The sequence below is a fragment of the Zalophus californianus genome, chromosome 11 (genome assembly GCF_009762305.2).
Source record: "Zalophus californianus isolate mZalCal1 chromosome 11, mZalCal1.pri.v2, whole genome shotgun sequence".
NCBI lineage: Eukaryota > Metazoa > Chordata > Mammalia > Carnivora > Otariidae > Zalophus > Zalophus californianus.
In genome coordinates this window covers 61,246,966-61,268,037 of record NC_045605.1, presented here as the reverse complement: position 1 = coordinate 61,268,037, position 21,072 = coordinate 61,246,966, and the positions used below count along the sequence as shown (strand labels likewise).

The 21,072-nt window shown below is 43.2% G+C and overlaps 1 protein-coding gene across 5 annotated transcripts; it reads right to left on the bottom strand.

The window, feature by feature from the left end:
- Positions 1–1,109: 1,109 nt before the first annotated feature.
- Positions 1,110–15,250, bottom strand: TRIM6 (tripartite motif containing 6). Of its 5 annotated transcripts, XM_027580391.2 has the most exons (9): positions 15,177–15,224; positions 14,548–14,833; positions 8,117–8,606; positions 7,595–7,690; positions 6,716–6,946; positions 4,206–4,228; positions 2,789–2,889; positions 2,482–2,508; positions 1,110–2,245 (listed from the first exon to the last, which is right to left on the bottom strand). In XM_027580391.2, exons 3-9 carry the CDS (start codon positions 8,537–8,539, stop codon positions 1,683–1,685), a joined length of 1,464 nt encoding a protein of 487 aa, XP_027436192.1. In that variant the 5' UTR covers positions 8,540–8,606; positions 14,548–14,833; positions 15,177–15,224; the 3' UTR covers positions 1,110–1,682. The 5 variants fall into 5 exon arrangements, with proteins under 5 accessions (XP_027436192.1, XP_027436191.1, XP_027436193.1 ...); XM_027580390.2 differs by lacking the exon at positions 14,548–14,833 and having other exon boundaries at positions 15,177–15,250; XM_027580392.2 differs by lacking the exon at positions 14,548–14,833 and having other exon boundaries at positions 2,789–2,886; positions 15,177–15,250.
- Positions 15,251–21,072: the final 5,822 nt, after the last annotated feature.

The following is a 21,072-nucleotide window of genomic DNA, read 5'->3' as shown; positions in this document are numbered from 1 at the left end:
TGCAAATCAGGATGAAGACTGTGCATTTGGCCTCTGGTCTCCCACAAATTTCATCTCCAAATAGAATTCTGACTTAGAACAAACCAGTACTGGGCTTTTGCTATAACCTGTATGTCATTGCCCTACAGACACCAGAGCTGAGCCCTGGGGATGAACTAGTATTTTTTTTTTAATATTTTATTTATTTATTTGAGAGAGAGAGAATGAGAGATAGAGAACAGGAGAGGGAAGAGGGTCAGAGGAAGCAGCAGACTCCCTGCTGAGCTGGGAGCCTGATGTGGGACTGGATCCCGGGACTCCAGGATCATGACCTGAGCCGAAGGCAGTCACTCAACCAACTGAGCCCCCCAGGCGCCCCTGAACTAGTTAGTATTTCCTCAAACCATGAAGAGTTGTCAAGTGTCCAACAGACTGAGGGCTAAAGACAGGGACCAGACTAGGCAGAATCATTTTCTCTGGCCATGATCCCTTTCTATGATCTTCCACATCGTAAATTTCTAAATATTTTGAGATCTTCTTCTCTCTGCTATTACCTTCTTCTACAAAAATACCTCAGGTGTGCATTTTAGACATAAAGCACACTTCAATTCAGACTAGTTACATCTGAAGTACTCAATAGCCACTGGTAGCTCTTGGCTACCACATTGGACAGCAGCTCTAGTCAACTCCTCAATATCTGTTTCCACACTCACATCCACCTCCTAATTTCTTTTACAGCTGGCTCAAAAGCATTTATCACCTCTAGCTAAGTCATAGCAGCTCATTCACAAGCTGTTCATGTTTGGCATAAAGAAAGGGGGTGAAGCTGGAAAAAGCACTTCCTAAAAGTGCTTTATATTTTCTTTGTACGTTTTCCTCCCATTCTGGGAGAAAAATCTGTTTTGGATTGATCATTTTCTTCTCCCCTTTCTACTTCAATGAATTTGGGAGATTTGTTTTAAATTTTCAACTACTACCCTTAAATTTTTAAATCCGTGAAGGTTGTAGTGAAAATTGAAGTTAAAATTTCTTTCTTTGAATTTAAAGCCACCAAAATTAACATGATAATGGTTTTTATCACTCAATCCTATATGTACTTACACAAAAGCACAGTAATTTCTTTGCTTATTTATTGAATTTTATAAAACCTGACAACAATGTAACAATATAGGTCAATTTTTTTCACAAATGGAGATGGAAATGAAATGTAAACAATGTATTAGCAAAAACAAATCCAGTATTGCATATGCAGAATAGTGATTTATTTCAGGACTTTGTGTTGCATTTAAAAATGGAAACAAATCAATGTACTCCAATAACAGAATAAAAGTGACATAGGATTATCTCAATAATTATAGATCATATCTGTTGAAATTCAATTTTCCTTTCAGTACAAAAAATTATAGCAAATTAATAGAAAAGAACTTCCTGAATTTGCTCCCATGAATCAACAACAACAAAAAACTCCATCAAACATCATGCTTAATGGTAACATGTTGAAAGCTACCCCCCACCCATCCCAAGATCTGTAATTAATTTGGGATGTCCACTATCACCTCTGGGTATATTTTGGCACTGAGTAAATGTTTGAGGGAAGGATGTAAGAATGCGAGAAAACAGAAGTTCAGAAAGGAGAGACTGAGGTACAGATGAATCTCAGAGTGAAGGGCCCTGCTCAGATATGGGTGCAGTCAATGGAATGTTCAAGAGCTTGGGCGACGCAGGGTCATCGGGACTACACAGTTGCAAGGATTAAAATATGGAGAAAGGGTGGTAGGAAAGTAATATTTAGAGAAGGTGTAGATGGGAAAGCCATGGTTCGTGACATTATAAAAGGAGACAGTGCCGGCCTCATAGTCTAAGAAAACCCCAACACGGCGAGGGGGCACCATCATGGAGAGGAGCAGGGAAGTGGAAGATTCCTCATAGGCTCTATATTCATGTTTATGATGTAGCCCAATCACCCAGTATCCACTTTGAGGTTGGTATCTGGAGTAAACATTTCGATTGTTTGTAAACTGGTTGAAACAGTACGTAGGTTCCACTGAATTACTGCACACCCCCAGGATCCAGTCAGTCTTCTTGGCCACATCCACTTCCCAGTAATGTTTCCCGGAGGAGAAGTGCTGAGATCCCAGGATACCACAGTCATAATGCTCTTCCAGGTAAGACCCAGGCAGCTTGGCACCCACAAATCTCACCTGCCTTCGGTTTTTAGACATGACAAGATTTAAATTAGCTGTGTGTGGGTTCAGAGTCACGTCCACTGTGGGAAAAGGTACAACATCAGCAGATGAGGAGGGGTACGTGGGTCTTAAGACACTGAGAAGAAGAAACACAGAAGTGGAGGAATTGGAAACGTGGGGGGATGGAGGGATGGTAGTAACACCTCGTGGCTGAGAGTGTGTGTGGGTGTGTCGCGCCGGGGCGGGGGGGCGGTTGCGGAGCATACAAGAAAGGGTAAGAACATGTCAGCTCAAAGAGGCCATGGTTGCCACTTACCCCAGTAGCTCTGGACATCCGTCAGTTCTGTAAAGATAAACAGATCATTATGTTGTACAGAATGGACATAGGTCAGGTCTGCCGTCTCTCCCTTACTGATTGAGGGGTGAGGCAGGGAATTCTATAAGGATACAAGCTGGCCATCTCGTTCCCCCTTAAGTATGAACTGCATCTTCTTCAGCATGGTATGCCCCTCCCTCTCCGACCTCTCTCTGCACCACTATTCCCAAACACCAACTCTATACTCTATTTATTGCTTATGCTATAATAATTCCACATCCAAGAGCTGTCCCCTGAATCTCCTCACCTCTAAACACTCGCAGCATCCTTTTCAGATCTGGAACTCGAAACGTACTCTTCAGCTTGGTAGGAAGAGCTTCTGGCTTCTTTAGGGCCCAGAACTCACTTCTAGAGAGAACAGACCTTATGAATCTCCTACACTGCCAGCCTTGGGTTCCTCCAACATCCGTCCCCCTCACTGACCAGGCCTCTGGGAGAACTTCAGCATTCTTTCCTTAAGAAAATTAGCATCATTCTGCAAAGAGCTCTGGCATTGGGACCAGAAGACCTGGACTAGAAACTAGCTTCTCACCATCTGTGCAAACTTGGGTAAGATCTAACCCTTCAAAGACTCATTTTAGTTTGTTTTGTTTTTGTAAAATACAGTAATTTCCCCTTCTCTCTCTACATCCTAAGATTATATAAAATTAAATAATGGCTGGGAAACCTTTTGCTACCTCTAAAAATGATACAAAGTGCTTACAATGTCAGTGACATCTTAAGGGTCTACTATAAGGGGCTGGAGATGTGTGTGTTGACAGGGAGAACACCAGGAACCTGCTGCTGGGGCTCTGAGAATTTTGAGTAAAGGGCTTCCTTCTGAAGAGTGAGTTTAGGCCTTAGGATCTGCCAGAGGCCTAGAGAGAAAACCCTGCAGAACAGTGTTTTAGGAGGCACTATCTCTGGGAATATCATGCCAGTTGGAGAAAGGAGACATGTTCACCTCCAAACCACGAGTGAACACTTCAGAAGTGACAACAGGCTCCATATTTCATGTGTCTGTGAGAAGCTTAAAGGTACCAGGTATGTGGGCAACCCCAAATGTCACCTCGATGGATGAGATTCTAGAGTATGGGACAGAGAAGAGAATACGTTTTTTTCCAGGGCCAAAACCAATCTTCTCAAGACCTCATGTCTATGTTCTTACTGGAATTGAAAAAAATGGAAGTCTGAGGAGAAATAGGTAGCAAGGCAGGACGCTTCTAAAGCCAAGAGAGAAAGGGAAATTGAAGGCAAATAAATGCCTCAGGCACTGATTCATGGACCTTGGGAAAGACAGGTGGGAAATTTCCCTCTGATAAAATACTAAAAGCTACAAGAATCAGTGCTGGAAACAGGTAGAGTTTTGTGGCAAAGGGGTCCAATTATGGGATACTAGGAGAGTTAATGATACTGCAAATTTTATTCTTAAAAACACTACCCCAATTTGTGACCGTCTCCCTCCAATCACCCAAATTCTCTGACCATAGAAACTAGGCCATTCCCTTTATTTTGGGGAACCCAAAAATTCTCACGATGAGCAACTCAAGACATCACAGTCCTAAATCTTCCCTGCCTTGCGATTTTTCTTTTTTTCCTTTTCCACGGACCACAAGATAACTCTATGGGTGTAGGAATCTTTTGTCAACCCAAGGGAACCAACCCGTGTTCTCTCCTACACATACCTTTTTATGACATCACTCACATCCTAGGAAGGAAAGAGAAATGTTAAGTCAAGGAATGATAGGCTTCATCCTTGTTCCTTATCCCATACCCACCACCCTATGGTTATGATGGGAATAAAGATGGACCCGAAATGGAGGCCACAGAGTAGAATAAGAACTCAGTGCAGACTGTCCCTGAGACCCTCTGTAGAGATGTTGGGAAATGATTCAACTCATTCATTAGTACCTTTATTTTGATGATAGTGTGTGTGTGTATATGTGTGTCTGTATGTGTATGTAATATTATATATATATAATCTGTTAGCACTAAAGAATCCCACATGATTGTCATAATTTCTGTCACTGAGATGCTTCCATTCTGGTTGCTAAGGATACAAGAGCCTTAAAAGTGTTTATTTCTCAAACTTCACCCCTCCTCACCCTCTATGCCACCTTTGCTGACTTCATCCCGTGTTCTTGATTTCGACACACACGTGTTGATGATTCCCAAATCTGTACTTCTGTCAGATCTCTCTCATATAGGCCAGCAAATGAGCCACAGGCACCACAAACTCAAGACATTAAAAAAAAAAAAACAACAAAAACTACAAAAACCTGACTTTTCTTGCAACCGTGAGGTCTCTTACCTTCAATCTTCATCAGTGTTGCCAGCATCCATTTAATCACCAAATTTAGACAAAACATGATCCTAAAAACTACCTTATATTCACCCTGATGTCCCATCTCAGACCAAGCCAGTCCCCTTCTTTTAGCCACCTGCTCTTCACGGTCATCGCAGCCACTGCCGGCCTCCCTGGAGCAGAACTGCCTCAGGGCCTCCTGCTTGGTCTAACTTCTGCTCTACACACCACACTGACTGAAGGAAAGGCCAACGGCTTGATCTACGGAACACAAGAATAACTATTTTCTCTGTGCTGGGGCTACTTTTGGTGGCATTTGACAGAAACACAACTCAAACTGGCTTGAATATGGAAAGCAGTAGAGGGGGTGGATGTGTCAGTTTACACCAAATATCCAGGGTTGCCATCAGCCTTAAGGCATGGTTGTATACTGAAGAACTCAAATGGCCAAATCCGGGTGCCACTTCTTGGCTCCTTCTCTTGCATTACCTTTATTCTCAAGGGTCACACTGAAACTTGAAAGCTGCAAACTTGCATGGGCTATCAAATCTTAACATGCAACCATGTCACATAGATATGGAGAAGAGGAAGACTGTGTTTGTGCTGGGCGAGCTCTAGAAAACCTGACTGTGAAACAGCACTCAAGTGAAAAGACCCACTGGGCAGTCCTATGAACAGGTGTGAGGGTCTACATAGGGGCCTGGGTGAATCATACAAACTGATGATCCCTCTGCACTTAGGGAGCGATTTTTATAGCCTCAAGAATCTGTGGAGGGGCTAGAATGGGGGCAGGGAGAAGTGTTAGGGTAACCCAATGTCCAAGCTGAAGAAAAAGGGCAAGAAGAATAAAACGAAGATGGGAAACCAGAAGCAGCACGTGAGAAAAGCTCCAATAGGTGGAATGTAGCTACCCCATGACCCCAATACTAAGGCCCAAGAATAAGTAAAGAGGTGATTATTCCACCAACAAAGGGAGAGCAAGAGGAAAGCAAGAAGGCAAACAGAAAGTAAGGAACAGCCTGAAGTTTCCAGAATGTTGCAAGTACATCCTATTTCCACTTCAGTCACACTTTTCCGTCTATGTAGAAAACACCTGCTCAGATTTCAACTTTGGTTCAAGCTCCTGCATCAAATCTCTCCAAATCTGAGATGATGCAGGCACACGTACACACACACACCCCCCAAAACCCAGTCTTCTTTGTGCCTTAAAAAGACCTGTTCAAACTTCTATTACAACATGTTAAATGATTCTGCCCTAGAGACGAGAGTAAAAGCAAAGAAGGAATCGTGATAACATACAGAATCTCTAAGTACTTGAGTTGGTGTGTTTGCCTGTGGTGAAAAGTACACAACAAATCCCAACACAGCCTCAGAGACAACAGGTGCCAAATGGCCAGTGAATCCCAACAGGGGGAAAGGGGACATATGGCAGTATCTGGAGGATTCTGGGTTGTCACAGCTGACGGGAGATGATAGTGACATCCATCCAGTAGGCAGAGGCCAGGGATGCTGCTAAACGTCCTAAAAGGTACCAGACAGCCCCTCATGACAGGGAATTTCCAGCTCAAAACAACAATAGTGCTGAGATTCAGAAATGCAGCTCTAGAACATCAGTGGATATAATAGATCTTCTCCACAATATCAAATAAGCTTTTGGACTACCCTTTATATTTAATAAATAAAAATGAGACAGTGCCTTAGCATTTGTACTTTAATTATCCTATGCTTTACCCATGACCTCCGCACAGTTTAATAGGCAAGAGGCACAACAGGGCCAAATAAATCTTTTTCTTGCCCCTACCAGGTCATGAGTCCCATGTAAGAAGGGAAGGAAAGTTAGTCTCCCTTTGCCTTGACTCTCAGACTTGGGGGCTCCTCCACGGGTCTTACCTGCAGCAGCTCCATTGCTGACCCCTGACACCGAAGCTCCAGATCTGAGATAAGCTCCCTCAGTGACTGGCTCTGTTGGACCAGCTCATTCTCAGCCTCTTCTAAAATACTCAGCCCCTTCCTCTCTTCCTCCTCCAGCTTTTTCAATTGCCGCTGCTCCTCTTTGTCCAGGATGCTTCTCAACTTATTAAACTCTGTCTGGATCCTGTGTCTCTCGGGTTCCATCTGATTCTTCAGGAACATGCAAGAGAAAAAGGCTGCTCATCTGTTGAGCTGAGGGTCTCTGCTCTTGGGTGGAGGGGGTGGAGAGTCAGGCTCAGCACTGCTTTCCTGGCCGGGTCTCACCAGGAAAGGAGGAGTAAAGATGGGAAGAAAGTCCTGCAGAACCTGTTCTTCCCTTCTGCTCTCTCTTCAGCTCTTCCCAGACCATGAGCCCCAGGCTACCTTATCTAGGCCTCCAAGACAGAAGACTGTGGCTCCTGGGTGAGGTCTAGATTCCAAACCACCTCCCTGGCCTCCCGTGCCTCTGCATCGGCCTCCCCTTCCAATTTTGAGTACCCAGGTGGGAATGACTGATTGGCTGGTGTGTGACCTGTCTTTCCAGGAGCTTTCAGAACTTGAAACTAGAACACGGTCTGGAATCAGGAATTGGGGGCTGCCAATGGCCACGGTTCCTCTATGTAACTATCTTTAAAAACCTGAATTCCTTTTGATATGTTCATTCTCTATCTCCCCCTTCCCCATCCCTGCACCACAAACAACACCCTTGTTGGGAAGGGCTGCAATGAAGGATTAGGCAAAAGGAAAAGACAGGACCTGGGCTCCCATGCCCTGCCCCGATCCCTATCCCAGGACAGCTTCAGGAAGAATCTCTCTTACCTTCCAGGATGTCCTCTTCCCTATGATAATAGCAGTTAGTCTCTCAGCTTCCTGCTGCTCTAGCCTCAGCTTCCTCAGAGACTCCTGGAACTTCTCCTTAAAGAAACATCAAGGCAAGCAGGGTCAAGCACCAACTCATCTCTGTGCCCAGAACGGAGTGAATGGGGAAGAACTGAGAAGGACTAAGGTTCTTTTATGCACATGGGCTGTGCACAGAAAGCCAATGGACACAGGCTAATTCTCTTTCCTCCCAGGGAAAGAACCTGGCCATGCAGGACTTCCCTCTCACCGCCGCCATATCACCCACACTCAATCCCCCAAGCCCCCTAGCTATGCTTCGCAGCAACCTCTACTCATGTGGAGTAGGTCTTGAGGAGCAAGAAAGAGATAAAGTCTCTACTCTTGGGCAGAGGGGCATTTTCTAGGTTCATCCTCTAGGTAAATGGAAAAACGACAAAGAAATTAGATGACAGCATGAAGGAAAGTTACAATCTCCTACCTTCCCTTCGTTTGGAATCCTACCTGGTACTCGTGGGCAACCTCCTCCATAAGGACCGTGTGGTGACCACGATGCTCCTGAGACCGCTCACAAAGCCAGCAAATGAGCTTCCCATCCTCCTTACAGAAGAGCTGGAGTTTCTCTCCATGGTGTGCACAGAGAATCACCTTCAGCTGCATCCCAGGGCCCAACACCACCTCTCTGAGCCTCTCTGCTATGTTGGCCAGGTGCCGATTCGGCCTCAGGTCCCCAGGCTGGTAGCTGGTCTGGCACACAGGACAGCTGCTTTCCCCTTCTTGGCCCATCACTGATTCTGCGCTGTTCCCCGTGATGCAAGCCTGGCAGAAGCTGTGGCCACAGTCTATGCTCAGGGGCTCTGTCAGGAGCTCCAGGCAGATGGGGCAGGTCACTTCATCTCGTATGTCCACCAGGACCGCTGAGGTCATTGTAGCTTCTCTCCTAGCTCCTGCCTGCCCAGCGGGGATTTCTAAGGTGCTCCTCGCTTACAGAATTCTGGGTAGATGGGTTAAAAAAAAGGGGGGGGCGGTCAGGGTAAGAAATGAGTGTGAATAAAAGGATGTTGAGTATCTTGAACAAACAGGTCAGATACCTGAGGTCACAAGGGCTTCTTATTCAAGCTTCAAACATGTTATTTACCTCCAGATCACATTAGACATCAATTTGTACCCTCATTAGAACAAGGATTATGATTTTCCTTCACTCCTACTGGATGGAGGGACCAACTGAAGCCTGTGAGAGGAGTAGCCTTGAGTGAGCCACCATCTGTTTGATCTTTTCTCATCCACCAAAACACACCCTCACTGTTAAAAAGCACCAAAACACACTGCTGCCTCAGGATGTTTGCACTTGCTGTTACTGCTTCAAGAAAGACCCTTCACCTTAATATCTGCCTGACTCTGACTTCATTCCACATTCTCCTTACATGCTCCCTTATCAGAAGAATTGGCTCTGTCTAGCCTAATTAAAGCATGGCCACCCATACAATCACTCTCCATATACGAACCTGCTTGATTTTCCTTTCTATCACCACCTAATATATATCTTTTATTGCCTGAATCCTCCCACTAGAATATAAGCTCTAGAAATCAGAGCTTGTTTTTGTTCATTACTGTATCTTCAGAAATAGCAGTGTCTACACAGAGGTCCTCAATTTTTTTAAAATTTTAATTCCAGGGGCACCTGGGTGGCTCAGTCGGTTAAGTGTCTGCCTTCGGCTCAGGTCACGATCCCAGGGTCCTGGGATTGAGCCCCGCATCGGGCTCCCCGCTCCGCGGGAGGCCTGCTTCTCCCTCTCCCACTCCCCCTGCTTGTGCTCCTGCTCTCGCTGTGTCTCTCTCTGTCAAATAAATAAATAAAATCTTTAAAAAAATAAAATAAAATAAAATTTTAATTCCAGTAGAGTTCATATACAGTGTTATATTAGGTTCAAGTGTGTAAGGTCCTCAACTTTTGATGAATGAAAATCCAGAACCTCCTTTGTCATGAGTTTTCCCATGAGAAGACACTTGCACCTTCTAACAGCTCTGTTCCTCACAGAGCCCTCTCATCCCTCACGGTCACCTTCCCAGAACCACCGAACAAACAATGACCGTAATAACCCTGAGGTAACATTTTACAACACTTGTATACCTAACTGTGATTTAGAAATCACATTCCCCTGCTTTCCTTATCCCTCATAGAAAAACTCTGAATAAATAAGAGTATTTTTGGCCCTTTGCTAAAGCAATAGACATTAAGTGACAATATAAAATCAAACATCTTGTAAGTCAGAGTTGGCAGAATCTAACATGTCCACAGTCCTAGTTCAAGGCTCTGTCCTCAACCTCAGAACTTTCACCAGACATTCGGTGGTAAAGGTGGTTAAAAGTCAAACACAGACCCAGTGCTTTAGGGGTGTGGAAATGAGAAAGGTCCTGTTTGATTAAGAAATTTCACCACGGCCCATCATAAACTTTGACAGGAGTCTTAAGGGACCCATGTGCTGGGGGAAAGGGGAAAGGCTGGGGTGATGGAGGCCGCAATGCATTCTGGTGCAGGACCCCAAGAAGATATGTGCCCGTAGGAGAAGACTAAAGAGTCAAGCATGGTTCTGTGGCTGGTGTGGGGAGATAATGATGCATGGAGGTATTTGTTTCAAGAACAGTAACGGGAAGGTATCATCACCAATACCATTTTCTGATCACTTCTTAAGTGCTAGGCAATGGCTGAACTCTTTACAGACATTGTTAAAAAAAAAAAAAGCAAATTCCACAATAATTCTCTTGGGACGTTTAATAATACCTATTTTTGAAGGTGAAAAATGAATTTCTTAAGAAGGTATTTAACTGCCGAAAGTCTCAGAGTGAGTAAGTGACAAAGTAAAGATTATAATCCAGTGTTATGCAGCTCCAAATCTCAGGTTATTAACCAGTGACCCATCTGGTTCTTAAAGGGAATGTTTTCTTCATGCTACCCACACCACCTGCAAGGGCACTCAGGTCATGACATGACTGTGATTTTTTGGCTGTGCTGATTCATATGATAGCCCCGTTCTTCTTAGCACTTAGAAGCATCCTACAGCTCTTCCTAAGGTATCTGTCGGCTCCCTCCCCAGCTCAACTCTGCTTCATTCCTGGCAGCACATGCCAGATCTAGGCTGCTTCCTTTTCCCTGGTAGTCTAGGGCAGAAAAGGCGGCACTGGTACTAGAGTAACACAGACCCAGGTCTAAATCCTGAATTTACTGATCTAGTTTTAGAACACTGGAATGATTCCTGATCTGAGATATGGCTCCATCTTTTCTGCATTGCTGAGATCAACTCCTCCCTTAGGAGTATAGTTGTAATAATTACCTGAGCCAATGCACAGGTAATTTGTATTGAGAATAGTCTCAATAAAAACTAGTTATGGTTACACTTACGCTGGTGCTGCTCTCTGATCCTTCAATGCTCTTACCTGCCACCAGGAGGAAAAGGGCCTCTCAATATTTTTAGCGGGGACAGAGCAAAATCTGGTAGAGAGATAGCTCTATATAAATATCTGTTATAAGAATTCATGAATCACTTTCTTACCCCTTTTCATTTCTTCTTACTTCTTTTAGAACTAGGAGAAAAATCCACTGTTTCAATTCATAACAAGATTTAATGAGATGGCATTTAAGGACAATGTGAGAAAGCTTGACCTGAGCCAGTTGTCTCTGTGTGCCTGGGGCAAGGGTCAGTTAGGAAAGCTAGAAGCTTCTCTAACTACACAACTAGAGATGCTAGAACTTACTCTAACTCTATTGTTTGTGCTGAATTTAGATGCTCTCATTGAAAAACACTATTTTATTCTCATTGTTAGAAGTTTTCAGTTGTGAAATTGTATTACCATTGTCTTAAATCACAGTGAGAATTTTTTAAAGACATTTTTCTTATGTGTGTATAGAGTGAGTGTGTGTTCCTGCATTTAATCACTTTCCTTGGAAGCCATTTGCTCTGCTTACCCAGCTGGAGTCTTGCCTGGGACATTAAAGAAGAGCCAACTCACAAATGTACTGCCTTATCAAAGTCACACTAAGCCCTGGGGTCCCAGGTGTGACCTTCCTGTACAGGACAGGCCACGGGGCATTTCTGCCTCATAGATGCAATGTAATGCAATAATAGCCAAAAACTGGAAATAATCCATAAAACTATTAACTGGTAAATGAACAGATTGTGGTATATCCATACAATGACATATTACCAAACACTAAAATGGAACTGACACAACAAGATAAATCTCAAAAGCATGATACAAAGGGAAAGAAACTAGACACCAAAGGTAAGTCATCGTATGGTTCCATTTATATGAAATCCTAGAAAAAATAAAACTGTACTATTTGAAAACAGATTAGTGGATGCCAAAGCCCAGGGTTGGGAGAAGGGGATTAACTGCAACAGGACACAGGGAACTTTTGGGGGTGATGGAAATGCACTTTATAAATGATTGCGCTGGTGGTTGCATAACTATACATAACAAAACTCACAGAATTGTATGCTTTAAAATTGATTTAATAGATGTAAATTATAACTCATTAGAGCTGACAAAAACAGAACAAAGAAGTATATTGAGAAAAGATGAAGGCTTGGCTTTCTGATCTTCTAAGCATAAATTAGAACTGAGCTGTTAAATATGGTAGCCACTTGACACTTGAAATGTGGCTAATCAAAAATGAGATGATGTTTTTAGTATAAAATACCAGATTTCAAAGGTTTTGTTAGAAAAAATAATCTAAAACATATCACTAACAGTTTTTATATTGATTACACATCCTAATATTTTGTTATTGATGCACTGAATAAAATATATTCAAATCAATTTCACCTGTTTCTTCTTTTTAATAATGATACTGGGAAATTTAAAATTATATATGTGGCCCCATTATATTTCTATATTTATTTTCCACCTAATGCAGTACTATAGATACTCAAGACAGAGAAAGATTTTTTGAACAGAAAAGATGCTGTAAGAGTTAACGTCTCTTGTCAGAGGGAATGAAGATGAGGCTACAGAAAGGAAACTGTGGAGGGGAGCATACAGTTAGCATATTTTGAGTAGCTGTTGCCCACAGCCCAGCAGGTCCTTGACTACCTGCAGCAGCAAAGCACAGCCCAGAGGAGACAAGGCAGGTGAATTAGTCTCCCAAGAAGGCCTTGTCTCAAGAGCAGTGTGGTTGGACCGAGAGAGAACAACCTGGCTGTGTGAGGAGTGCAGATCCCAGAGCCTGAGATGCCAGAGCCCAGTAGATCAAATTTGCAAATGAAAGAGGCCAAATTCATGACCAGGTGTAACTATTAAATCAGAAGAATGTCAGGTGGTCTGCTGACTATCAGCATTGGCATGCACTGGAGCTCTTTATGCAAAATCTCAGCCTCACCCTGGCCAATTCAGTTTCTGCAAGTCAATAAAGATCTCCAGGTGAAGCGCATGCACATCAAGGCTTCAGAAGCCCCATCTCAGGTAAAGGCACTTCCTCCCCAGGCAGATGCAATTTAGGGGGCAAAATAGCTAGAAAGGGACCAGGGAAGAGGAAAAGTCAGAGGATGGGCTGATAGTTAGATCGGAAGCATTCAATAGAACGGAAGCTCACAATTCAATATCAAAATGGCTTCAGAACAAGTCAGTGACCGGACAGGGAATACTACAGGCTAGCCCAAGCTGGGGGCCCAGAATGAGTTAGAAATAAGATGGGCAGCGCTGCCCCCCAGCTGGGAACTCTACTGAAAATGCAGTAAAAACTTAAACAGGTGGAAACTGCATTCATAAGTGAGTTTGGTTTCTTGTGCTTAGGGAATAACTACATATATATATTTGTGTAGAGTTATTATTCTACTTTAACCTATTCTCTGGAATGGATTATCTAAAAGGTGGCACTTGATAAATATTGGAATTGGAACATAATCAGCTTCATATTCTTTTTTAAATTTACTTAAAAAGAAATCTCTATCCCATGCATTTCAGAAATGTATAATTTAAGAACCTTGCAAATTCTTTAAATATTGTCCTGGACAAGTTTTCTTCTCCCTGAGTTTTAGATAATCCATGAACTGAGGTTTTTTTAAATGGATAGTTCACAAAATTCTTCTTTTCCTTGCATTTGTGATATTCCACTTTTTTTTAATTTAAAGATTTTATTTATTTATTCATGAGATAGCGAGAGAGAGAGAGAGAGAGAGAGAGAAGCAGAGGGAGAAGCAGGCTCCCAAGGAGCAGGGAGCCCGATGCGGGACTTGATCCCAGGACCCCGGGATCATGACCTGAGCCAAAGGCAGACGCTTAACCAGGCGCCCCTTTTTTTAAATTTTTTTTTTAAAGATTTTATTTATTTAATCATGAGAGAGGGAGAGAGAGGGGGAGAGAGAGAGAGAGAGAGCGAAGCAGAGGGAGAAGAAGGCTCCCAATTTGTGATATTCCGCTTTTAATTCCAAATTTTTAAAACTCTTGTTATATTTTCACTTGTTTAGATGTTAGTCATATTCTTCTTTATCACAGTGCATTTTAACATATTTTATTTCCCACTCTCTTCTTGCAAAAATTGTTCCCACTCTCTTTTTACAAAAATTGTTCTCTCAATAATTACAAAAAATTGTAATTTTTTAAAAGCTCAGCGTTGACTTTGTCAAGAATAATGACTTAATTTACTGTCAGGCAGTCGCCTGTGTGTTTAAACCTCTCCCTCACTTAATTCTCACCAAACCTCTAGGGTATAAATATTACTAGGTCCATTTTACAGATGGGGGAAAAAACGGAAGCTCAAAGAGGTCAGTGTCAGAGGCAGAATTTGGACACACCCATTTCTCCATCCATTGATTAATTTAATTAACGTTGTCCCTAATCTCACCGAGCTCATTCGCAGCGAGGATGAAAAAGAAATAAAAATAAATGATCGATATCATGAGCTCGGGAAGGGACCGCATCTTTTACCGGCCTCTCACCTCTGCCAGGAGCGACAGTAAGTGGTCCGTCACAGAAGGGCAGACGTCTCCCCGTGTCCGGCATACCGACAGAATGAGCAGCCCCAGGTGGTCAAGACTCTCCCCGTAGTTTTGAGTAGACTGTGCAGACCGGGGGCGCGCGGGCCTACTCCTTTCCCAGAAAGGCAGGGCTCCAGGGCCCGGCCTTGGAACAGACCCGCAGGTCGGGCGAGGGCGGAAGCCTCACCCCCCAGCTCCCCGGGGAGAGGTCAGGGCCTCCCGGGTGGAGGATGAGCGGTGTCACTTCCTGGGGCAGAGAGGCAGAGATGGGGGAGGGGATGCTGACCTCGGAATCCACGCCAGTCCCACGGTTTGCACGCATTCCCGAAAGCAAAACTTTCGGGCTGCCTCCCCTACCTCCTGCGGCCCCCTGTCACGACCCTTTGCACAGACCACCCCCGGGTGCCGAGCCAGGAGTAGCCTGGCCTGTCGAGGTCTCTTGCCAAAGTTGAGTCAACTCAAAACCGCAGAGGTCTCCCTCACTCCCGTCCACCCGCGCGAACCCTGCAACCCAGCCTGCAGGGTGGGTCGAACTCCCAGTACCAGCGCGGACAGCCGTGGCTGGCCAGAAAACCGAGGGGCTCACTAACCTGGACTCTGGGGCCTGGATCCGAGCCGAGGACAGACAGCTGCGGCCGCCTCCTCCCCAGCCGAGAGACTCCAGGCCCAGAGGCGGGGCGAGGGAGGGCGAGGGAGGGCGAGGGCTGCCGATAGGGCCCGCCAGACCCGCGCCGCGCGGGTCCCGCACTCCAGGGGTGTGGTCGCCCGGGCCCCACCTGCCAGCCGGGGCGCGGTTCCGCTTACCTGTGGGCGCCTCACGTGCAGGGGCCTTGGAGAACATCCGAAACGCCAGAGAAGGCGCTTGCAAATTGTCTTCACTTGAGTTTTCCGACTTCTTGTCAGTGTTGAGGAGCACTGATAATACACCTGATTAAAATGTCTGAATAAAAAATATCCAAACTTATACGAGTACGTAAAGATAACCGCTTCGCAGGATAATGGTATGTTTTGCAAAAACATAATTAAAATGTATTAACTTAAAAATTATATCTGCGATTTTAACCTATGTGACCTATGTACCCTATGAGAGACCGTATGTATGGGTCTTTAGGTCCTTGGCTGAGAGCTGTAACTATAAGGTTTCAGTGGCACAGCGACTCTTTTTTAATTCTTTTTTTTTAATTCTTATTTTTTTAATTTTATTTTATTAGGTTAGTCACCATACTTTACATCATTAGTTTTTGATGTAGTGTTCCATGATTCATTGTTTCCGTATAACACCCCGTGCTCCATGCAGAACGTGCCCTCTTTAATACCCATCACCAGGCTAACCCACCCCCCACCCCCCTCAGTTTGTTTCTCAGAGTCCATCGTCTCTCATGGTTCGTCTCCCCTCAGATTCCCGCTCCCGCCCTTCATTGGCACAGAGACTCTTGAGAAGAAAAGGAAGGGCAAACTTTTGACCCAAGGGACCCCAGGAAATGCACCTGACCTGGTCTGGGAAAGTGGGTTGGGGCAGGAGGGCCTACGGGGAGGGGGGCTGTCCAGATAAAAGTCAGGACAGAAAGGTTGGGCAACATGGATTTTTTTTCACTTAGCATAGTATTTTTAAGGTTCATTATTGAATCATGTATGAGTACTTTATTCCTTTTATGGCTGAATAACATTCTGTGGTATGGATTTCCACATTTTGTTCATCAGTTTTTAGATACTTTGGATTGTTTCTGCTTTTTGGCTTTTATGAATAATGTGACATGAATTTTCTTGTACAATTTTTTTTTTAACATAGGCTTTTGTTTTTCTTGGGTATATACCTAAGACTAGAATTGTCAGATCATATATTTACTCTTGAGAATCTTCCAGACTGTTTTCCAAAGTGACTGCACCATTTTACATTCCCACCAGCAGTGTAAAGGGTTCTAATCTCTCCATATCATTGCCAGTATTTATTTATTTTTTTTAAAGATTTTATTTATTTATTTGAGAGAGAGAGAGAAACAGCATGAGAGGAGAAAGGGTCAGAGGGAGAAGCAGGCTCCCCGCTGAGCCGGGAGCCCGATGTGGGACTTGATCCCGGGACTCCGGGATCATGACCTGAGCGGAAGGCAGTCGCTTAACCAACTGAGCCACCCAGGCGCCCTCATTGCCAGTATTTATTATTATATGTCTTTTATAGTCATCTTAGTGGGTATGAAGTGGTATCTCATTGATATTTTAATTTGCATTTCTCAAAGGACTGATGGTGTTAAGCATCTTTTCATGCACTTTACTACTATTTGCATATCTTCTTTAGAGAAATGTCTATTCAGTTCCTTTGCCTATTTTTTTAAATGGGTTGTCATGTTATTATTAAGAGTTCTTTATATATTCTAGATACAAGTCCTTTATGAATTCTATGATTTGTAAATATTTTCTCCCATCTAGGGGTTGTCTCTTCATTTTCTTGACTGTCTCCTTTAGAAGAACAAGTTTTGAATTTTGGTGAAAGTCATTCATTTTTGTCACTTAGACTTTTGTTGTCATATCTGTGAGGGCTTAACCTAATCCAAGGTTATCAAGATATGATTTAGCTCTTATACTGAGGTTTATAATCTATTTTGAGTTAATTTTTATTGTGTGAAATAGAAGTCCAATTTTATTCTTTTGCACGTGGATATCCAGTTGTCCCAGGACTATATTCTTTGCCCGCTGGATTATCTTAACATCGCTGGCAAGCCACTGAAGAGTTTTAATCAGGGGTGTGTGTGTGTGTGTGTGTGTGTGTGTGTGTGTGTGTAACATGTTCTGAATTTGTAAATGTCACATAAGGAAAGATCACCTGGCAGCAGTGAGCAGGGTACAGAGGTCTGCAAGTAACAAAATGCCTCAATCCAGGGAGAGTAAATGTCTTGCTATCGCTTTAATGCAGAGGAAAGCATGTGTAACTAGATGCTCTTGGGTTCAGATAAAAGAGAATGGATTTGTGAAATAATTGGTTTTCTCTCCATGCAAATTGGTGATAATGTGTAGGTAGGGATTAAGGGTACATAACTCTAGATGTACATCCAGATTTCTTACTCTCACATCTTAATGAGGACATGAAGAAGAAGAGGTGAGTTAACAGATGAAGAACACAAGAAGAGAAATATGAAGCGATATTCAAGGGATCACACTGAAGGAACATCTTTCCAGGGAAAGCACCTTGAAGGAACAGAGCAAAGGGCCAAGGAGAAAGCCCAAGGGAGCCCCAATATTAAAAAAGGCCTGGGATGTGTGTTGGGGGATGCAAAATAGGTAAAGGGAATTAAGAGTTACATACTTCCAGTTACAAAATAAATGTCACAGAATGAAAAAGTACAGCATAGAGAATATAGTCAATAATATGAAGTAACTTTCTATGGTGGCAAATGGTGACTATGCTTATCATAGTGAGTACTGAGTAATATATAGAATTGTGAAATCACTATGTTGTACGTCTCAAACTAATATGACATTGTATGTCAACTATACTTCAATAATAATTTTTTTTAAGGAGAAGTCTGAGGTCTAGCTCTGGAAAAGATACAAAGGAAAGGCAGCATCTAGCACGGGAGTTAGCTCAAAACTCTTTTCATCAAAAGCTTTTTTCAAGGTGAGGATGAATAAATCAAATAGTGGATAATTCATTCCATTCGATACAATTTGCATTTCTTTTCTGACTTGTTTTTCTCTCAAGGGACTAGCTACTCCAAAATTCCAGGTCAAATGCCACACTGCTTTGCTCTTTTTAAAACATCTTTTTATCTTTCAAATCAGTTTGAGTCCTCTTAACAAGTTTTTCTTGATCTCTCTTATTTCCTGGACTCTTATTTCCCCACAATATTGAACCCCCTACTTCATGCAAGCCCAATCCACCCACCCTCACCCTTCACAGGCCTTTAACAATTCAGTTTTTACTGAATTGTTAAATTCAGTAAAATTTTACCTGAAATTCAGCTTATCAGTGAAAGATGGAAATCTGCTTTAGAAAAAAACCCTAAGAAACTCCTTATATTTGTTTGCCTAAAATTAACTGGCATGTCAGGTACTGAATAGATGTTGTCCTGTAATGTGTTGGCTAGTTTACTTTCCTTTCAATAAATATCTTCTATGGGTTTTTTGTTTTGTTTTTTTTTTTAGATTTTATTTATTTATTTGAGAGAGAGAGAGTATAAGCGGGGTGAGGGGCAGAGGGAGAAGCGGGAGCTGGATGCAGGGGATCGGTCCCAGGACCCTGGGCTCATGACCTGAGCCAAAGGCAGAAACTTAACTGACTGAGGCACCCAGGCGCCCTATGGGGTTTGATTTTATTATAGGCAATGGCAAGTGTAACTATTTGTATTTTGGGTAGATCTTTCGGGTGTCTGGGAAAGGTGGCAGCTAGGAAGTACACAATGTGGAAACCAGAGAGACCAACTAGTTGATTAAAACAGTCCAGATGAAACTAGATTAAGGCAACAGAGTGAGAATATGAAGTAACTGATCAAGCAAGCTGCTGAGGCGGCAAGATCAGGCTCTGCAAGAGCAACATACTGGAGGGAGGAGAAAGGAGAATCTCAGATAGATTTTGCATTAAGCTCTTGGAAGGATGGTGAGGCTCTAGACCCTAGAGATCTTATTTTTGCATCTTTCATGTCCCCTGTTGGATTTCTGGTACAGTCGGCCAGGGTCCTGCTTTTCTGACCTCAGTACTAAACCTTTCTAGAAGAGGGTGTGTTCTGTGATTTCTGGACTTAACCTTTCTTTTCTCTCAAAGGAGGTAGCAAGTGTCCTAGAAAGGAGTAAAGGAGTATATGGATGGGGTTTAATCACTTTCTCTTGCGAAGAATGGTATGAGCCCTTGTGAGAATCATAGGGCAAAGAAGATGGGATATTGAGCAGCTAACAGATGTGGGTCACTGATCTGTGTATTAAGGAGTCATGATCAGCAGGAATGGACAGGTGTCTATAGTAAGAGAACTTGGCAAGGTCTCAAAGTCAGTGGGGAATGTAGAGTATAGGAGTCTCAGGATTAGTAATTCTCTCAGATTCCTGTGTCCTTACATTAACATCCATTAATTTATAAATGGATAAACAAATGTGGTGTATCCATACCACAGCAGATTATTCAGCCATCAAAAGGAATGAAGTACCAATATATGCAACAACATGGATGAACCCTGAAAACAGTAGGAACCAGCCAGAAAACATCACATACTGTATGATTTCATTTATGTAAAATGTCCAGAATTGATATATTTATAAAGAGAGAAAGTAGCTTAGTGGTTGCCTAGGGCTGGGAGGTGGGATGGAAGAAAAAGCGATACTGGCTTTGTTGGGGGAGGGGGGTCACTGGGAGGCTCTAAAACTGGTGGTGGTGATAGGAAGGCAGCTTTATGAACATAATAAATACAGGATCGTACACTCAAAACAAGTCATTTGTGTGGTATGTGAATTACACCTCAATAAAACTCTTATTTAAATGGAAAGAAAGAAAAGAAGGGAAGGAGGGAGGGAGGAAGGAAGCAAGGAAGGAAGGAAGCAAGGAAGGAAGCAAGGAAGGAAGGAAGCAAGGAAGGAAGCAAGGAAGGAAGGAAGGAAACTGGGCTTACCTTCTGGAGCAGAAAGAGAAAGAGAAACGTGGGCTGCTGGCCTCTCAGTCTCTCTTATCTGATGGCCCGATCCCTTTATTCAGGGCTTCCAGGCTGCCTCTCCTTTTTCATTTAGCTTTTTGTATCAGGGTCTGCTGGACAATAGCCTTTACACAGCTACGTCATGGCCCGAGATCAGCTTTTCTCTGCTATCTCCCCAAGCTTGGGTCACACTTGAAACTTGCAAAATCCCCTACATTTGTCCACTCAACACCAGCCCACTGCTGAAGCCTAGTAAGGAGGTGAAACTCTCCGTTGGGAGGGTGAAGGACACCTGGCTTCACTCCCCTCTACCTGCATATGCAGATTGGGACAGAAAGCAAGGAAAACGTTTGTGGGTGGGGGAGGGGTAAAAGAGGAAAGAATGGGATGGGACCGGAGGAGCCCAAAAACCTGCTATAGGGAGGTATTCAAAGTACATCCAGTCATTTTCAGTGTGTGCTTTTGTCAGGAATGCTGCAATACCAATGGGAAAATTGAAAGAGGAAGAAATGCCTGCCTCAAGCAAGACTGGTGACAAGATCTTGAAAAACAGCAAATACAAAGGGCTTGGATATTACCAGAGGCCAGTAGATGGTGATATTGAGGTCTTGGCCTCAGGGATGTTTATTTTTCCTCCATGATTTAAAACAAAGAAAAACATGCCCACATCCCACACGTTAAAAATAATTAACTAGGAGAGTCGAATTGAAGCATAGCAGTATGGTTAATAGACAGTTAAGCATTGATTAATTTTGGTTTTACAGCTTACCTTTCCTCTATATTATGGGGAATATTGTTGTTAAGATTCAAATATTTTTTTTTAAGATTTATTTATTTATTTGACACAGAGAGAGAGAGAGAGAGAGAGAGCGAGATC

Coding starts and splice junctions, on each gene's coding strand:
- TRIM6 (XM_027580390.2), bottom strand. CDS start 8,539: ATGACCTCAGCGGTCCTGGTGGACATACGAGATGAAGTGACCTGCCCC. Junction 6,947..7,594: donor GGAAGAGGACATCCTGGAAG/GTAAGAGAGATT, acceptor ATGTTCCTGAAG/AATCAGATGGAACCCGAGAG. Junction 2,509..2,788: donor GATGCTGCGAGTGTTTAGAG/GTGAGGAGATTC, acceptor TTATCTTTACAG/AACTGACGGATGTCCAGAGC.